Below are 18,310 nucleotides of genomic sequence, written 5' to 3' on the forward strand. Positions count from 1 at the left end.
ACAGAAGAAAGGACGGCTTGGAACTTCTGGGCTCTCAGGATGTCCAGGTAGCTTGTGTTTTGTGGCTGTTCATGTGGCCTCCCCAGCTGTAATAATGGTCCTTTCTGGTGAGGAAGGGAGAAAAGAGATGCCATACGTACCAGACGGGGATTTATCCACAATAGCAGGGAAGACCCTGTTTTGGTGGGAATCTCACCATGAGGTTCCTGGAATGGCAGTTGGGGGTATATACCAACTGGAATGGCACGTTTGGAGGCAATGAAGGTGGAGTCTTGCAAATGATGATATTATGCATGGTCTGGATCCTTGGGCAAGTACACTCTTGCAATGATAGAATTCAAGGTGGCCCCGATGAAGTCCAGAGACAGTGTGCAAGTGAGTACAGATTTTTTCGGCATTTATGCTGACTCCCAGTGAGGAGAGGAGGTGCAGCATGATAGAAGTTGATGCATAGGACTCCTGGAGGGACTTGGCAACAAGGAGCCAGTTGTCGACGTAAGGGAAGGCAATGAGACCACAACGTCTGATGTGAGCTGTTTATCAAGAATACCTTGGTAAAGATTGTGGGGACAATAGCTATGCTGAAAGGAATACTCTGTCTTGAAAATGATCAGAGCCCACCATGAATCTGAGGAAGCTTCTGTGAGTGGCATGAATATTTACATGAAAGTAGGCATCCTTCATATCAAGAATCAAACCAGGTGTCCTTTTCTAGAGATGGGATTATATAGATCACAACATGACCATGAGAAACCTGGGTTTGCAAATGAAGTGGTTGAGATGGCAGAGGCTGAGGATTGGTCTGCTACCACTCTTCTTCTTGGGTACCAGGAAGTATGTCGAGTAAAATCCACTCCTTTGGCATTGAGGAGGGTGTGTTCTATCGCTCCTGACTCTAATTGGGAGTCTACCTCTTGTCTGAGAACATAGTAATGAGAGTGGCCCCTGAAGAGAGGCAGGGAGGGTTTTTTGGAGGAAGTAGGGATGCAAACTATATCATATAGTCAGAATGGATGACGTTCAGCACCTGGCTTGTTGGTTATTGCATCCCAGGTGTTGAAAATAAGTGCTAGACAACCCTCATATGGTATGTGGGGGCTTGAAGGCATCTGGCTTAGTGGTTCACGGCTCTCAAACGCCTGTCAAAAATAATGTCTAGCCAGGGGCTGGGTCTGAGATGCAGAGCCTGTTGCACTCTGTGCAGGGAAGAGGGACTTTTGAACCCTCTGCCTCTTATGTGGTCATTCATGGGGCCTCTGGTGGAAAAAACTGTTGAGCCACATGTCTAGGTATAAATGACAGAAGAAGTTTCACTGCCAAAGGGGGCAGGAGTGTATATCCCCAAGGAGCAGAGGTTAGCCCTAGAGTCCTTCAGGAGGGTATGGAGGGACTCCATCTTTTGGTGCAAGTGTCTCTTGTTCAGTGCTGTCTTTTGGACAGTTCCAGTGGATGTCAGGGTTTGGGAGGTGCCAAGGATGATGGTACCAACTGATCGTGGTCTGCTACTGATGTAACTCTATGCTTACGAGCTTTCTTGTCATGTCTCTGGGACTTAGGACATATTAAGTCCTCACGGGCCAAACCGATGAGTTTGCTCAGAGTTGAATCCGACCTCCTTGAAGTGGATTTAGAGAAAGACTTAATCTCATGCTTATGAGTAGGGCCCTACCAAATTCTTGGCCCTGAAAAACGCATCATGGACCATGAAATCTTGTCTCCCCTCTTCCGCTTCCTCCCACCCTCCACCCCCACCAGTGAAAACTAGTCTTTTGTGTTTTTACCCTACACTATACAGATTTTACAGGGGAGATCAGTATTTCTCAAATTGGGGGGGGGTCATCACAAGGTTATTTTAGGGGGGTTGCAGTATTGCCACCCTTACTTCTGAGCTGCCTTCAGATCTGGGCAGCTGGAGAGTGGTGGCTGTTAGTCAGGCACCAGCTCTAAAGGCAGCACCCACCAGCAGCAGCACAGAAGTAAGGGTGGCAATACCATACCATGCCAACCCTTACTTCTGCGCTGCTGCCTTCAGAGCTGGACAGCCAGAGTGTAGTGGCTGCTGATGGAGGCCTGCAGACTGAGGGCCCAACTCTGCAGGCAGCAGTGCAGAATTAAGGGTAATACCATACCCTTATACCATACTAACTTCTGCACTGCTGCTGGCAGCAGCTCTGGCTTCAGAACTGGACTCTCAGCCAGCAGCCACCACACTCTGGCTGTCCAGCTCTGAAGGCAGCACCGCTGCCAGCAGCAGCGCAGAAGTAAGGTTAGAAGTACCGCAACCCCCCCCACAATAACGTTGCAACCCCCCACCCTACAACTCCTTTATGGGTCAGGACCCCTACAATTACAACATTGAAATTTCAGATTTAAATAGCTAAAATCATGAAATTTATAATTTTAAAAATCCTATGACTGTGAAATTGACCAAAATGGACTGTGAATTTGGTAGAGGCCTACTTATAAGAGGGCTTCCTCGATTCCTGACAAGATCCTACTGGGGTATCTGTGGGGCTAGACACTCCTGCACCAGAGCTGGACTTCACACCAGGAGATACAGTGCTTCCTGAATCAGGCCAGTGTCCGGGGATGGTTCCCTGGCCTGAGCCCAACTGAGGCCTTATGACCTCTTCATGAAATGTTTCTGGAGATGAAGTTCCTGGCCTTCTTTGGTAAGGCTGAGGAATGATCAGCAGATACTGCAACTCATCACGATGCAGGCTTCCCCAAGGCATACAGGCAGTGCAGGTAGTCATCGCTGATCAAAAAGGATTGTGGGCAGCAAGTGCAGAGTATGAAGCTTGGAAACCTGGGCATAGTCGAGTACTCGAACAGGGAACGGTTCCTCCAAAGAGACTAAATCTAAACATTAAGAAATCTATAAAACACTAAACTGTTCAAGCTGTTAAAACTATTTACAACACTAAATAAATCTAAATCTTGTAGGACGAAACCAAAACTAGAGACACTGGAGGTTCCATCCCAGACCAGGCAGAAGTGAGAAGGAACTAGCGAGGTGGTCAGTCTGCCCTGTCCTTTATTCCCACCATCAGAGGCCGAAGCTGAGCCAGGGTGCATGCACAGACCAATAGATGCTACTTTCAAATTCTCTGGCTCCAGGTGCATGGGTAAACCCACAGTGGAATACAATAGGGACCGTCACTAGAAGCAGTACACAATTATCATCCCCATTTAACGGACAGGGAAATGAAGACAGAAAGGTTTAAGTGAGTTTTCCAAGCCTGTATCAGGAAGGAAATTAGAACTCAAAAGTTTCTGCTTCATGCTGTGGTAACACCATTCCCTCACTTTTTACATAGGGAAATTAACTATTCAGATCACTTTTATCTAATTTCTCTTATCCAGTTGGAAGACACTATTTGCAACTGAATCCATACCTGTAGTTATCATAAATCCACATCAGGATGACATACATGCGCTCCCGACATACTGGAGAAGGGTGAGAGATGAACCCTGTTACTCCAGGAAGAAGTTCTGTTAGTTCTAGAGGTTTCAGCTTAGACAACATTTTGTATACGATATCCAAACACACCCTCTGCCTTTCATCATCTCTAAAGGAGATAAAAAGCAACTGCATTGGTTTCTTTATTCTATTTACAGTTACACACATACAGCTGAACATTAAAGTAATATTTAGCGATTTAAATTGCATAAAAATGTTTTTAGTTACTGTTTCTGTGTTTAACTGGAAAAAAAAATCAGTCTAACCAAACTGAATACATATTAAGGGTGAAATCCTGGCCCCACTGAATTTAATGGGAGTTTTGCCATTGATCTCAGAAGGGCCAGGATTTCACCATATGGATAATGAAAAAAGCTACAGTAAGCATAGTTTTCAACTTAAATAGGGGAAGTAGAAAAAACCTGCCAGATTTTCTAATCTATATTTGCTCAAAGAAAAAAACTGGAACTGTAAATGCATGTGGAATGTAAAACTTGCATCATTACTAGAAAAAGACAATGATGCAAAATTCAGACTATAAGCCCAGGTTGCTATGATGATCATGCAATGGTCGTGTGCCCACTTACCTGTGACTCATGACTTGGATGAAATCTTTACTCTTTAATTGTAAGTAGAGATCAGTTATCTCCTCTGCACGGTACATCACCACCTCCAGACAGTATGTTTTCAGAACACCATGAAGTTTTGGTATCAAGAAGAATACTGCATTCATAAACCTTTACATGACAAGGAGTCCATAAAGCAAAAAATAAGAAGTTATATTCTATTACAGTGGTGCCCCACCTTTTTCTGTTGTATCTCCCATTACAAGTAATGGAATCTGTCCACATACCTCTCCACTACTGCACACTTGGCTCAGCAGAGGAGCCTGGGCAGAAGGTGGAACTGGGGGCTGAACTGGGTATGGGGGAGGAAAGAGAATGAGGGCAGAGCTGCAGCTGTAGCTGGGAGCAGAGCTGGGCTGTGCTGTAATCCGTCCCTGCCCCGCTGGAGTCTGGCCTAGGCCCTGACCTGGATGTTCCTCCATCCTCCTCTGGGGGGGGGCACCCCCCACAGTTTGGGGACCACTGTTCTATTTGATTATGATTTTTCTATATACAAGGTATCATTTTATCTCACTACCTGTCAGCAAGAGGAGGAAAGTTCTTTGCCACTTTATTTAAGCACACAATAAACTTGTCTTCTTTGGTGCTTTGATGCTGTTTTATCTGTTTTATGACACAGTCATAAACCGGACCCTCAAATATCTGAAAGATCAGAAACATTTTATCATTAAACAAATGCCAACACCAGAAACTCAGGAACACTCAAATTATGAAACAGTACTATTACATTGGGGATATTTTTAATTACAATGAAACTTCACTGGCTTAATCTTGACATTTATGCCAATTCACAGCAGTAGTACAACATGCCTGGATGAAATACAGCTTGTCTGCTTTAACAGAACTGCTGTCTAACCATTTATAAGTTTCCATTAACTGTGCAGAGACCAAGTGCTTAAATACAGAAAGAAAAAATGTCACATGATATTCCTATTTCAAACAATAAGTAATTCCTGATTGTGCGTGGCAGGTTTCCAGTAAAATGCTGTACAATACTACTATACAAAGCCATTTTCTATTAAATTAACATTATCTGCAAAGAAATACAAGGTACACACAGAATATTAACCACCACCACACCTGCTTACTCATTCAAAAATCACATTTTTTTTTTTAAAGGAAAGGAGGAATGGATAAAGACTGAAAATGAGAAGAGGGCAAGGGTTCAACAATATTCATCATGCATCCTAGAGAATGAGAAAGGATGAATAAAATGGAATGTGTTGGACAGGGAAGACAGCTACATACCTGCTTTACAGGAGTGCCACAATTACAGTGCAAGAGCAGCAGCTGAGGAAGCATTTTCATTCGAAGTCCCTATTTTCAGGTTCCTAAAAAACTTCTAGCAAATAGAGCCCTGAGAATGCCTAACTTGAACATTTATTCACCTTCCCTCATATCTGAAAAATTTCTTTCTATTGTGTCAGTCCCACTGGTAGGAAAGAGGTGAACACAGCTCCCCCAGATCCATTCCCTGCCACGGTCAAGACAAAAGATTCATAAGAAATGAGGCAAAGTGTGCCAAGCCTGTACTGATCTAGTCCTGAATTCTGATCCTCATGTGATAGCATCTTCTGCTACTGCCTAACTTCTGGGGAGGCCTCATTAAATTTAATATTCTCTCATTCTGAAGCTGGAACTGGGTATTCAGTTTAGACTTACAGATAAAACAGTCTTTAATGCAATAATGATAAAAGACACAATGTAACACACTCACATTTTCCTTCTCAGCCATGTATCGAAGAATAAGTCCCAGGACTTCTGCTGCAGCTGCATAAACTTCCTTATACCTTATTAAGGACATGTTATTGGCCAAAGCCTGAAAGTACCTAGCATACAAAGGAAATCAGTTGTGATCTATTCACCTTAGTATTTGATTTTCCATTAAAATCAGACATCTAAGAAACTCTAAAAATATTCTCTGCCCCTTTCCATTTCATGCATTCACATTCATAGTCTTAATTGCAGTCTTTGCGGCGCTATTACACTAACACCCCATAGCCATGAATGTTTCAGAGCATCACAACACTTCGCCTTTGAATTTTTGGGTACAGTGGGATCTGGAGTGCCACAAATACCCGTTTTGCTACTCTTGACTCCACTCTGTGCCAAAGAGCTCAACAACTGTAAAAGCAGTGGTCACAATAGGGCCCAGGGCAGATATAGCTACACCCTGGCCAGTTCACTTCCTAAAGTAAGGAACAGCTTCAGAGTTAGCTGTAGCAACCCACTCGACATAGGAGTTTAGGAGCAGTGGTGGGGCCAGAAAGAGTCAAGAAGATCCAAGAGGTGAGCATTCCAAATCCCACCCTCCATGCTTCCAACATCCTTCTTGGTCAACTTATTGTAAGGTTTATAATAAAAAATTAACCCTCTGAATAGACATGCTTCTCACCTCACGCTGTCTATTTCACACTTTGGGTCATAGGGAGACAAGTTGTTAGCAAGAACGATACCTAACAACTGAATTCCCACTGAGTTGTCCTTTGTATTAGGATCGCCACCAGAAAATTGTTCAAATATTAACCTGCAGCACAAGAATGTAAAAAGGTGCATGTGACAGAATACATGCTAAAGACAGTACAAATCTGGTGAAAGTGACTGTGGCTACATGAACAATACTTTACTGGGAATGCATATAGTATAAAATGTTTGCAAATTCCCAGAAATTATACCCCCCACAAAACTTTCACCCTTTGATTTCTGTGTTCTACCCTCAACGACTAAACACCAGCTGCTAACTCAGTGGTGCAAAAACAGACAAAAAATCCTCTCAGTAGTTTCTCCTGCCTTCTGCTCTCTCATTGCATAGGGCCCATTGTAATTCGTATCTATCCAGGATTCTTGCAGCATAAGTTGCCTGTGTTGGTGCCTCTGCAATTTTGGTGTCAACAAATGACAGAAATGCAGGTGACTTTACACGAGAGAGAGAGAGAGAGAGAGAGAGAGAGAGAAAAAAAAAAAAAAGCTGGCTAGAGCAATAAGATTTGTTTTTAAAAAATGGTTAGTTGGTCAAAAAGCCACTAAAATCTATGTATAATCCTGGACTGAGCTACTGTTAGCCAGAAGCATTACCACTTGAAGAATTACAGATGCCTCACTACTGCCTGTGAAAGGACCAGATCCTCAGACCATCTGCAAGTTTTTTGTGTTACAGTTTGAAAACCACTGGGTTAACCCTTTCACCTCTGCAGAGCTAAGGTCACATTTTCCTTACATTATTTTTATACTGAGAAATACTACCTGTATGGTATGGAGAGACAATCCTTCCAGCACTCCACAACTGTCTTTATAATTTCCAAGTTGTGTCTGAACACTGCTCTTTTCTGGTGAAATACATTCTTCATCAAGAATTCAAGTAATCTGTTTGCCAGTATCTCATCTTTAATATTCCCCTAATATGAAAGAACAAAAAGCAATATGGTAATTCTGTATAAAACAATATTTTTGTTCTTAATCTGAACGCACAGAACATTTTCATTCTTCATGGTTTAATGTTTAAAACAGGACTGTGAATTTTCAAGTTAGCTAACACAATGTGGGATATGAGTTTGCAATCAGTGTATACAAGGATAAGTCATGTTCAGCAATATAAGTTTGTAGGGAAGTCAAGCTTGGAATTCACCAGAACTTTGTGGTGACTTTATGTAGGAGAGTCCTGCCATTTTGTTATGAAAAGAGGTGAAAGTCCATACTTTGAACTATAGCAGCTGGGCCAACTAATCCACTATATGTGCAGTATCCCTCATACAACCAACGAAATTGTTCCATGCAAATTATCTGTAGAGTAATGGTGGTGATGTATGACATCACAATGGTCTAGGACTCTTGGCATGGAAAAAGATAACATCTAATTTTTAAACTCTGGGTAACAGACCCACAAATCCCAGTGATGATTGAATGTGGTGATATTCTGAATAAAAAGTGCTCTAAACCATGCTAGTGACTGTTTCCACTGACTCAAAAGAAGTTCTAGACTTCAGAGTGACACAGAGTAACTACCCAGGCATCTTATTACAATTAGCAAACTGACTGTCCAAAAGGCACTAGTAAGTTATACCAGTACTGATAATTCTTTTGGGGGAAAGAACTATGAAAGTAGCACTAACTTTTACCATCAGTCTAAATATTACAAGACAACATGACAGGATGTAGATTTCTGAGTCCATTAATACATTTCTAAGGTACGTTGTGGACTTGTGCATTCCATAACTTAAGGTGTCCATTAGTGGACCAATAAGAAAGAACCTGGAGGATCCCATGCTCAGAAAGTTACTTACAGTGTTGCCAGAGAGATTGATTTAATTAATGAACTAAACTTGCTTCTTATTAAACTGATCTAGTTATTTACAGTGGTTAATGATTAAAGCAGCACTGAGGAAAGATCAATAAAACAATCAAGTACATCATTCCATTAAAATAGGGAAAGAACAAGTTAACAATTACTCAGACAAGCTAGATGTCTTCAAGCCACCAGGGCCTGATTAAATAAATCCTACAATACTCAAAAGAGCTGACAGAGGAGATATCTGAGCCACTAGCAATTATCTTTGAAAAGTCATGGAAGATGGGAGAGATTCCAGAGGACTGGGGGAAAGGACAAATATAGTGCCAATCTATAAAAAGGGGAATAAGGACAACCTGGGCAATTACAGACCAGTCATCTTAACTTCAGTATCCAGAAAGATATGGAGCAAATAATTATGCAATTAATTTGCAAACAACTGGAAGATACTAAGGTGATAAGTAACTGTCAGCATGGATTTGACAAGAACAAATCATGTCAAACCAACCAAATAGCTTTTTTTGAAAGGGTAGCAAGCCTTGTAGATGGGGGGAAGCAGTAGATGTGGTATCTCTTAACTTTAGTAAGGCTTTTGATACTGTCTCGCATGACCTTTTCATAAACAAACTAGGAAAATACAACCTAGATTGAGCTACTAGAAGGTGGGTGCATAAAATCGATTGGAAAACTGTTCCCAGAAAGTAGTTATAGTGGTTCACAGTAAAGTTGGAAGGGCATATCAATTGGGGTCCTGCAGGGTGCAGTTCTGTTCAACATCTTCATTAATGATTTAGATAATGGCATAGAGCGTATACTTATAAACTTTGCAGATGATACCAAGCTGAGAGAGGTTGCAAGAGGTTTGAAGAATAGGTTTAAAATTCAAAATGATTTAATTCGCCCTGAACTCCGAGGCTTCCAGCCGCCTCTGCAGCTGGGAGCTCTGGGGTGATTTAAAGGCCCTGGGGCTCCTAGCCACAGCTGGAGCCCCAGGGTCTTTAAATCTTGAAAGGCCCCGCCTCTTCCAGTTGAGGTCATGCCTCACCCAGGACTCTGGCATACCGGTAAGTCCTTTAAGTTACTTTCATCCCTGAGTTGCACATATATAAAATGAGAAATGACTGACTAAGGAGGAGTACTGTGAAATGGGATCTGGGGGTCATAGTGAATCACAAGCTAAATAAGAGTCAATGGTGTAACAAAAGAAGTTGCAAAAACAACTGTTGCAAAAAAAGCAAACATCATTCTGGGATGTATTAGCAGGAGTGTTGTAAGCAAGACACAAGAAGTTAATTCTTTTACTCTACTCCATGCTGATTAGGCCTCAACTCGAGTATTGTGTCCAGTTCTGGATGACATGTTTTGAGAAAGATATGGATGAAATGGAAAGAGTCCAGAGGGGATTCAGATATTGGCAATGGCATGCTGCTTATTAAAAAACATTTTTTGGAAGAGGCAGCACCTGCACGCAGCTTTGTGGGGCTGTAACCAGGGGAAAAAGTGCAGAGATGTGCCTTGCCATGCTGCAGACCTGCAAACCTGCCTCTGGCCAGTGCTCAACTCATTCTAGGGCTTCCTTCTGGGGCTGCAGCACCAGAAACCTGCCTGTTCATACAGGAGGTAAGGGACTGCAGGCTGGAAACAGAGTGGAGGCTGCAACCTGGAGCTTCACAGTATCTCTCCCTGTGCTCCCCAGGCTGCTCCCCGCAGCAGGGTTTCATGCAGAGAAGAAAGCGCTAGGACACGCTGAATCCTGATTCCCAGATAATGGAGAAAGAGGTGCAGTGCAGCCCTATGGGCTTCCAGCACCACTGCTCCCCACAGAAAACCCCACCATCGGGGAGAAAAGCCCCTTCCTCACTGCTGCCCTGCACACAGGCAGGTTGCAAGGCTACAGCCATGGAAGGCATGTCCCAGCTCTTCCTTCCCTGGCTACTGCCCCAAAAACCTGTTTCTGCTTATTTGCAAATGATGGCTAATAGCAACTTTTTACTGACAACCCATAGGTTGCAAGTGAAGTCTACTGTAATTAAACGTGTTCCAGATTTCCTTACTTTGGGAGCCGCTACACTAGTCCAGGAAAGCAGAGTAACTACTATCTCCACCACCATGTAATGAATTCCTTCTCCTCCATTATCCCTAGAAACAACAAGCTGCAGTAAGGGACCAAGCCATTGTCTTGCATAAGGTCGGAAAACCTAAGAGAAATAAAGAACAGTCATCTATACAAACCTACTATGCAAGAAGCATTTATGCATCACATTCTTACAGGAATAGTTATTTTTTTACATAAGAACACAAAAATGACCATACTAGGTCAGAACAATGGTTCATCTGGCCCATCATTCTGTCTTCTAACTGTTGCCAGTGCTCAATGCTTCAGAGAGAATGAACAGGACAATTATCAAGTGATCCATCCCCTGTTGTCCAGGTCCAACTTCTGGCAGTCAGACATTCAGAAACAGCCTTCTCTGTAAAGTTTTTGCCTAACACTGTACAAAGTCCTCATGATAGTAATTTCAAAAGCTCCTAAAGAAAATTTCCCCATTGATAAATTAGTTACACACCCTGTTTGTATTTGTGTGTGCAAGCCTTCAAAAGTCAAGTTCGTTATTACTGGCAAAGCACATGATTTCTTCCACTGGAGCCCATCTATCAGCTTTCCATACACTAAGTCTGACCCATGGAAGCCAGCAGGGCCGGCTCCAGGCACCAGCTCAGCAAGCAGGTGCTTGGGGCGGCCAAGGGGAAGGAGCGGCATGTCGGGCTCAACGGTGGCGGGTCCTTCAGTCCCTCTCAGAGGGAAGGCCCAGCCACACAAGTGCTGTCGAAGAAGAAAGCGGCGTGGTGGAGCTGCCACCGATTGTGGCTTTTTTTTTTCTTTTTTTCTTCTCGGTGCTTGGGGCGGCAAAAACCCTAGAGCCAGCCCTGGAAGTCAGAATAGTAACTCACTCATCCAGAATGAACAAGCAAGCGAGTGCACACACACAGGCATGCACACACAGGTGCACATACACTTCTCATTTAGCTTTTAATGTCAAAAGCTGCTACTCTGTCACCAGATTAATACTAAGCTATTTTGAAAACAGTACTGACTGATAATTCACTGAATTGCAGCAATTTCATTTAAGATCTGATATACAATGCAATCGGACGGCATGATTCATTTGGTCAATAATACATTGTTTTAAAGAGAGTGGCTGAAGTAGGATGGAAACATTTTACACCTGAAATAGAGGAAGAAAGAACATTTCCATAGAGTCACTACAGACCTCAATCAGTGACTATATATCTTTATATTCTGTTGCAATTAGAGCTGTACAAAAAACTCTGGAGTTCTGGTTCACAGGAGTTGCTAAAACTCATTTGAACCAACTAATACCACACGGTTTTCACTTGAAGCATAAGCCAGGAACACCTTCCCTTCAATAGGTCAAGTAACCAAAGCTGAATTTAGGAAAGGTTTAGCTGGTGTGGGGTTTTGTTCTGAAAGGGTTACACAGCTGAAGTTGTAATCAATTTATGATAATATTTTACTATAGAGACAGAACATGCTACAATTTAAAAGAAAAAAATCACTCACTTCCTCAGTATTAACAAGAAGTTTTGCTAAGAATAGGCGAATATTTAGTGGCACAGATGGATTCCCCAATTTGCCATGTATAAACTTCATCCATGGAGGAAGGTCTCGTGGAACTATTCCCTGAAATCAAAATTAAATAGGTCACTTGAAATACATATAACTCAAGATTACCACAGGTTTTATTCTATTGCACTAGGGACTGATAGCAACAAAAGTTACAAAACAAGATTTCCATTATAACCCCCTTTCTTGAGTTTAAAAAGTCATAGAAATATAGGACTGGAAGGGACTGTGGGAGGTTATCTAGTCCATCCCGCTGCGCTGAGTCACAGCCAAGTGCACCTAGACCATCCCTGACAGATATTGGTCTAATCTGTTGTTAAAAACTTCCCATGACAGGGATTCCACAACTTCAATCAGCAACCTATTCCAATGCTTACCTATCTTCTTAAACTAGAGAGGTGCTAAGCCAGGAACCAATACTGACCTCATCTACTTTGGGTGTAATCTGATTTCTCTGCATATGTTTAATCAGGGTCGTCATAGAGGCCATACATTCATGCTGATTGAGCTCATCCATCTCCAGTTCCATCAGATCATCTGGATCCATGGATTCTGTGGGTTCCTGTCAAAACAGGGAGAGCAGTTAATCATGAGGGGCTCTATTCACTATTTTTTAAAAGCCGTAATTATACCACTTGTTATGCTGGTTTTCTGGTCAAGTCTATACAAACTGTATTACAATAATAAAATTGTATTCAACAATATTTAAACAAGAAATAGGTCAAATATGTTATTCAAACCAAAAGCTCCCCACCAAACATAGGAACTAATTTTGCACATCTTCAAATCTCTGTGTCTAAGGGTGCCAGCTGCATGTCACTCTGACTCAGATAAGTAAAAGAGTATGGCGGCAAAAATCTGAAATGTAAAAATTAATTGGTCTCCATGGAAGCTGTAATTCCACTTCACGGCTGAGAGTGCCACCACCATACACCTTCCTCAAGACTTCATGCATTTTCCCTAAATTTTACTCGCAAACTATTTGTAAAGTAATTAATCTCTGATGAATTCAGAGGCTGTTTTCCAGTGAGGGCCACCATAGCCATTATACTTCCCAGATGAGGCCTCATTTGACAGTAAAGAACAAATAAAAATTTGACTTCACCATTACAAAGAAGTGGAAATCAGAATTCTTTGAAATTGCTTATGGCAAGTTCTATAATTACAATAAAATTTTGGTTAATTTAAGTCAACTGTTAAAATATCCTCCTCACTACAAAATATGAAAAGAGTTAGTTATCTGATATTAGATAACATAATTATTTTGATAGATCTTGCTTCAAACACTGATGATACCTGGATGACCAATGTTTTTAAAACTGTGAAGATGATTCTTTCAATCTTACTTTCAATATGGCAACCTCTTGCCTAAGGGTATGTCTACACTACAAAATTAGTTCGATTTAACTGAAGTGGATTTTTTAGAAATCAATTTGATACTGTCGTTCGTATGCGTCCCCACTAAGCACATTAAGTCGGCGGTGTGCGTCCACAGTACTGAGGCTAGCATTGACTTTTGGAGCGTTGCACTGCGGGTAGCTATCCCACAGTTCCTGCAGTCTCCATCCCTCACTGGAATTCTGGGTTGTGCTCCCAATGCCTGATGGGGCAAAAACATTGTCGCGGTTCTGGGTACATGTCCTCAGCACTCCCCCACCCGCCGCATGAAAGCAACGGCAAAAAATCATTCCTTGCCTTTTTTCCTGGGTTACCCACGCAGACGACATACCATGGCAAGCCTGGAGTACGGTGACATGAGCTGACCGGGCATCAACTGGGTGCTGCTGACAGACGCGGTACTGAAGTGCTACATAGTAGCAGCTCCTTGCCGTTGCAAGTTGGCAAAGACTGTTACCAGTCATACTGTACCGTCTGCTGCTGTCTCCTGGTTGCTCCTGGCCAGCCTCGTTGAGGTCAGCCAGGAGTGCCTAGGCAGACATGGGTGCTCCTGGCTGGCCTTAGTGAGGTAGGTCAAGGGCGCTTGGGCAGACATGGGAATACTCCCCAGGTCATTCTCTTCTTCAAGTTTTGTCTAATGAAGATTCAGTCCTGCCTGGAATATCAGGCAAGCCTACTAAAGAACCAGAGAGGCAAACGGCCATAAACCAAAAGGGGTACTTTTCAGTGGTGCTGCAAGCACTGGTGGATAACAAGGGACATTTCACCAACATCAAAGTGGGATGGCCGGGAAAGGTACATGACATTCGCATCTTTAGGAACTCTGGTCTGTGTCAACGGCTGGAGCAAGGAACTTGCTTTCCAGACCAGAAAATAACCATTGGGGATGTTGAAATGCCTATAGTTATCCTTGGGGACCCAGCCTACTCCTTAATGTCATGGCTTGTGAAGCCATACACAGGCAGCCTGGACAGTAGTCAGGAGCTGTTCAACTATAGGCTGAGCAAGTGCAGAATGGTGGTAGAATATGCATTTGGACATTTAAAAGTGTACTGATGCGGTTTACTGACTCGGTTAGACCTCAGCGAAACCAATATTCCCATCGTTATTACTGCTTGCTGTGTGCTCCACAATAGCTGAGAGAGTAAGGGGGAGAAGTTTTATGGAGGGGTAGGAGGTTTGAGGCAAATTGCCTGGCCGGTGATTATACGCAGCCCGACACCAGGGCAATAAGAAGAGCACAGCAGAGAGCGGTGCGCGTCAGAGAAGCTCTGAAAACCAGTTTCATGACTAGTCAGGGGGCTACGGTGTGAAAGTTCTGTTTGTTTCTCCTTGATAAAAACCTGCTCCCTCTTGGTTCTCTCTACTTCCCTGTAAATAAACCACCCTCCCCTCCCCGCTTTGATCACCGCTTGCAGAGGCAATAAAATCATTGTTGTTCAAAATTCATGCATTCTTTATTACTTTGTCACACAAATGGGGGGATAACTGCCAAGGTAGCCCGGAGGGATGGGGGAGGAGGGAAGCGACGGGTGGGGTGGTGGAGGAGGGGAGAACAAGGCCACACTGCACTTCAAAACTTCTTGAATGTCAGCTTTCTGTTGCTTGGGCAGTCCTCTGAGGTGGAGTGGTTGGGTGGCTGGAGGTCCCCTCATCGCATTCTTGGGTGTCTGGGTGAGGAGGCTATGGAACTTGGGGAGGAGGGTGGTTGGTCACACAAGGGCTGCAGTGGTGGTCTGTGTTCCTCCTGCTGCCTGTCCTGCTCAACAATAAGCCAGAGAATATGAGTTTGATCTTCGAGTAGCCTGAGCATTGGTTCCTGCCTCCTTACATCACGCTGACACCACATCTCCTCTCGCTGGTGCCTCCTGTCCTCTCGCTCATTTTGTGATTTCCTGCACTCTGACACTGTCTGCCTCCATGCATTCTGCTGGGCTCTTTCACTGTGGGAGGACTGCATAAGCTCAGAGAACGTGTAATCGTGAGTACCTTTTTTTTGCTTTCTAATCTTCACTAGCCTCTGGGATGGAGACGATACAGCGAGCGTTGAAACATTTGCAGGGAGAGTAGTGTTTAAAAAGACATTTTAGAGAACAATGGGTACACTCTTCCATGGTGAACCAAGCTCTTAACATTACATAGCATCTGTATTTTCTTTACAAGGTCACATTTTGATTCTTATATTGAGGGCCTGCCAGTTTGGTGCGAGAGATCAGACATGCAGAGCCGGCAGGCAACAGAATTTGGCTTGCAGGCAGCCATAGTAAGCCACAGTCTTTTGACTTCTTTAACCTTCATAACACGTGGGAATGGTTTCAAACAGCAGCACCCTCATGTCCCATACCAAGCACTCATTGGGTTGGCCATTTAAAAGGAGGAGCTGCAGTTTTCAGGTTAACGTGCAGCAGAAACCCAACTAAAGCCCTTCACCTCACCCTATTTCCTGGGATGATTGCTTCACCCCGCACTGCATAGCGCACAGCAGGGACAATTTCTGTTCAGCCACAGGCAAACAACCCAGCAGGAACAGCCACCTCTGAATGTCCCCTTAATAAAATTCCCCTATCTCAACCCAGGTGACCATGAATGATATCACTCTCCTGAGTATAACATAGAGAGATAAAGAACAGAAGTTGCTTGAATGCCAGCAAACACCAGGAACATATGCTGCCATGCTTTGTTATGCAATGATTCCAGACTATGTGCTACTGGCCTGGCATGGTAAAGGAGGATGGAATAAGGCTGCCCTCCCCAGAAACCTTTTGCAAAAGCTTTGAAAGTAAACCCAGGAGAGCTTCACTGAGATGTCCCTGGAGATTTCTGCTCCATCCCGATACACGGTAACAGACTTTTCCAGTAGCTGTACTGGCCGCAAATGCATCCCAACTCTCCAGGGCAAATTAATCATTAAACACGCCTGCTTTTAAACCATGTACAATATTTACAAAGGCACACTCACCAGAGGTGCCTTCACTGCCTTCAAGGTCCGTGAGCCTGACTTGGGTGGGTTGGGAGGGTACTGGCTCCAGGGTGATAAACAGTCCCTGGCTGTCAGGAAAAACGTTTTCTCCATTTCCTCGCTGGGTGCTAACTTCAACATTCTCCTCCTCCTCCTCCTCCCCTAAATCTGCATTCCTGTTGCATGAGAGTCCATTAACGGAGTCAAAGCACACTGGTGGGGTCGTTGTAGGGGCACCACCTAGAATGGCATGCAGCTCATCATAGAAGCGACATGTCTGGGGCTCTGCCCTGGAGTGGCCGTGTGGGTTTTTTGGTAGGCTTGCCTCAGCTCCTTAAGTTTTACGTGGCACTGCTGCGGGTCCCTGTTATGGCCTCTGTCCTTCATGCCCTTTGAGACTTTTTCAAATATTCCAGCATTTCATCTTTTAGAACGGAGTTCTGATAGCACAGATTTGTCTCCTCATACAGCGATCAGATCCAGTACCTCCCGTTCGGTCCATGCTGGAGCTCTTTTGCGATTCTAGGACTCCATGGTCACCTGTGCTGATGAGCTCTGCATGCTGGGCAAACAGGAAATGAAATTCAAAAGTTCATGGGGCTTTTCCTATCTACTTGGCCAGTGCCTCAGAATTAAGAGTGCTGTCTAGAGCAGTCACAATGGAGCACTCTGGGATGGGCCCCTGGAGGCCAATACTGTTGAACTGCGTCCAGCAAGGTCAATTTCAGTGCTAATCCCCTCGTCAGGTAGGAGTACTAAAATCGATTTTAACAGCCATTTAAGTCGACAGAAATGGCTTCATCGTGTGGGAGGGTGCAGGGTAAAATCGATCTGACGCTACTAAAATTGACCTAAACTCGTAGTGTAGACCAAGGCTAAGTGTTAAAGGGCCACCGTCAACATCAAGTCAGGCTTATATAGGAACATACTGCTGCAAGCAATACATAAGACACTATATGAGCACAAGAGTAAATTCAAAATAATACTGTTCTCTCTCTTTTGTTCAGTTTATTGTGTACATTCGATACCAACTGTCCAGTTTCAGGGTTTTCCCTACATAATCATTCATTCATTTGTGTGTGTTGTTTCTGTGGATCTTTCACATAGTAAAAGTAAAGCAGGAGGTGGGAAATAGGAATCTGTGACTAGTAAACAAAAAATGTCAAGGGAACTCAGGCACAGATGTAAATTATAAAACCACTTTAAATCTACCCAAATTCAGAAAAGTACAGAAGACACTGGCCCTGTAACCTATATTATATTTAAGATACTTCTAAAAAATATTTTAGTAATGGATTTTTCTTTGTACTTCGATTCGGTGATTTAGAAACCCTGTACTATAGTTCCCCTTCAACAAAGCAAGTCCTCTGCCTTTGTGAGCAAGTCTCCACCTTCAAATTAAAGGAAGATTAAATAAATTCTAAAACAGAGTAGAGGGACTCAGATTGACGGCAAAAAATACTGTACTGCCAATGTGTGTGTCTGTCTATAAGGGAGCCCAAGGAATACCTCAGAGGCTCCATAAGGGGCTCAGTTTGATCTGTACAACTTCCCTCTATCCTACTTTCCTGTGACTCAAAAGGCTAAACAAGGCCTCTCGTGCTGCATCTGTTCAGCCAATGGGGCATCCTACTGTAAGGAAAGAGGCTCCCCTTCTATTCCAGAAGCTGAATAACCCACCTCTTCACAATCTGAACTCTGGTCTCTTGCAAAGCAACATAAATAGTACTAATAGGCTAACCTATATTGATTATTTTTTTAGACAACAGATTTGTTCTTTAAAGGCCAGGCCTACCAACACCCAAGGATTAAGGAAACCAATCTTTATTAGCCAGTATGTCCAAAATCTTCATTTTAACATCAATACATTCAAATAACGTATCTCCTATATCACACTTATCAGTGCTTCTCTGACACCTTTTCCCAGTTGTCA

At 43.3% G+C, this 18,310-nt stretch overlaps 1 protein-coding gene across 3 annotated transcripts in view; it reads right to left on the reverse strand.

The window, feature by feature from the left end:
* Positions 1 to 18,310, reverse strand: part of PRKDC (protein kinase, DNA-activated, catalytic subunit) — a 189,722-nt gene that overhangs the window by 83,920 nt on the left and 87,492 nt on the right. For all 3 annotated transcript variants that reach the window (XR_003999119.1, XM_030553055.1, XM_030553054.1), the window contains exons 47-55: positions 12,445 to 12,582; positions 11,958 to 12,077; positions 10,429 to 10,572; positions 7,333 to 7,484; positions 6,485 to 6,616; positions 5,807 to 5,918; positions 4,607 to 4,731; positions 4,051 to 4,200; positions 3,399 to 3,572 (exon numbers count right to left, since the gene is read on the reverse strand). Coding sequence is in view for 2 of the 3 variants with exons in the window: in XM_030553055.1 (XP_030408915.1) it covers positions 3,399 to 3,572; positions 4,051 to 4,200; positions 4,607 to 4,731; positions 5,807 to 5,918; positions 6,485 to 6,616; positions 7,333 to 7,484; positions 10,429 to 10,572; positions 11,958 to 12,077; positions 12,445 to 12,582 (1,247 nt within the window). In the remaining variant the exon portion in view is untranslated. The remainder of the gene's footprint in view (positions 1 to 3,398; positions 3,573 to 4,050; positions 4,201 to 4,606; positions 4,732 to 5,806; positions 5,919 to 6,484; positions 6,617 to 7,332; positions 7,485 to 10,428; positions 10,573 to 11,957; positions 12,078 to 12,444; positions 12,583 to 18,310) is intronic.

The sequence above is a fragment of the Gopherus evgoodei genome, chromosome 2, assembly GCF_007399415.2.
Source record: "Gopherus evgoodei ecotype Sinaloan lineage chromosome 2, rGopEvg1_v1.p, whole genome shotgun sequence".
NCBI classification, from domain to species: domain Eukaryota; kingdom Metazoa; phylum Chordata; order Testudines; family Testudinidae; genus Gopherus; species Gopherus evgoodei.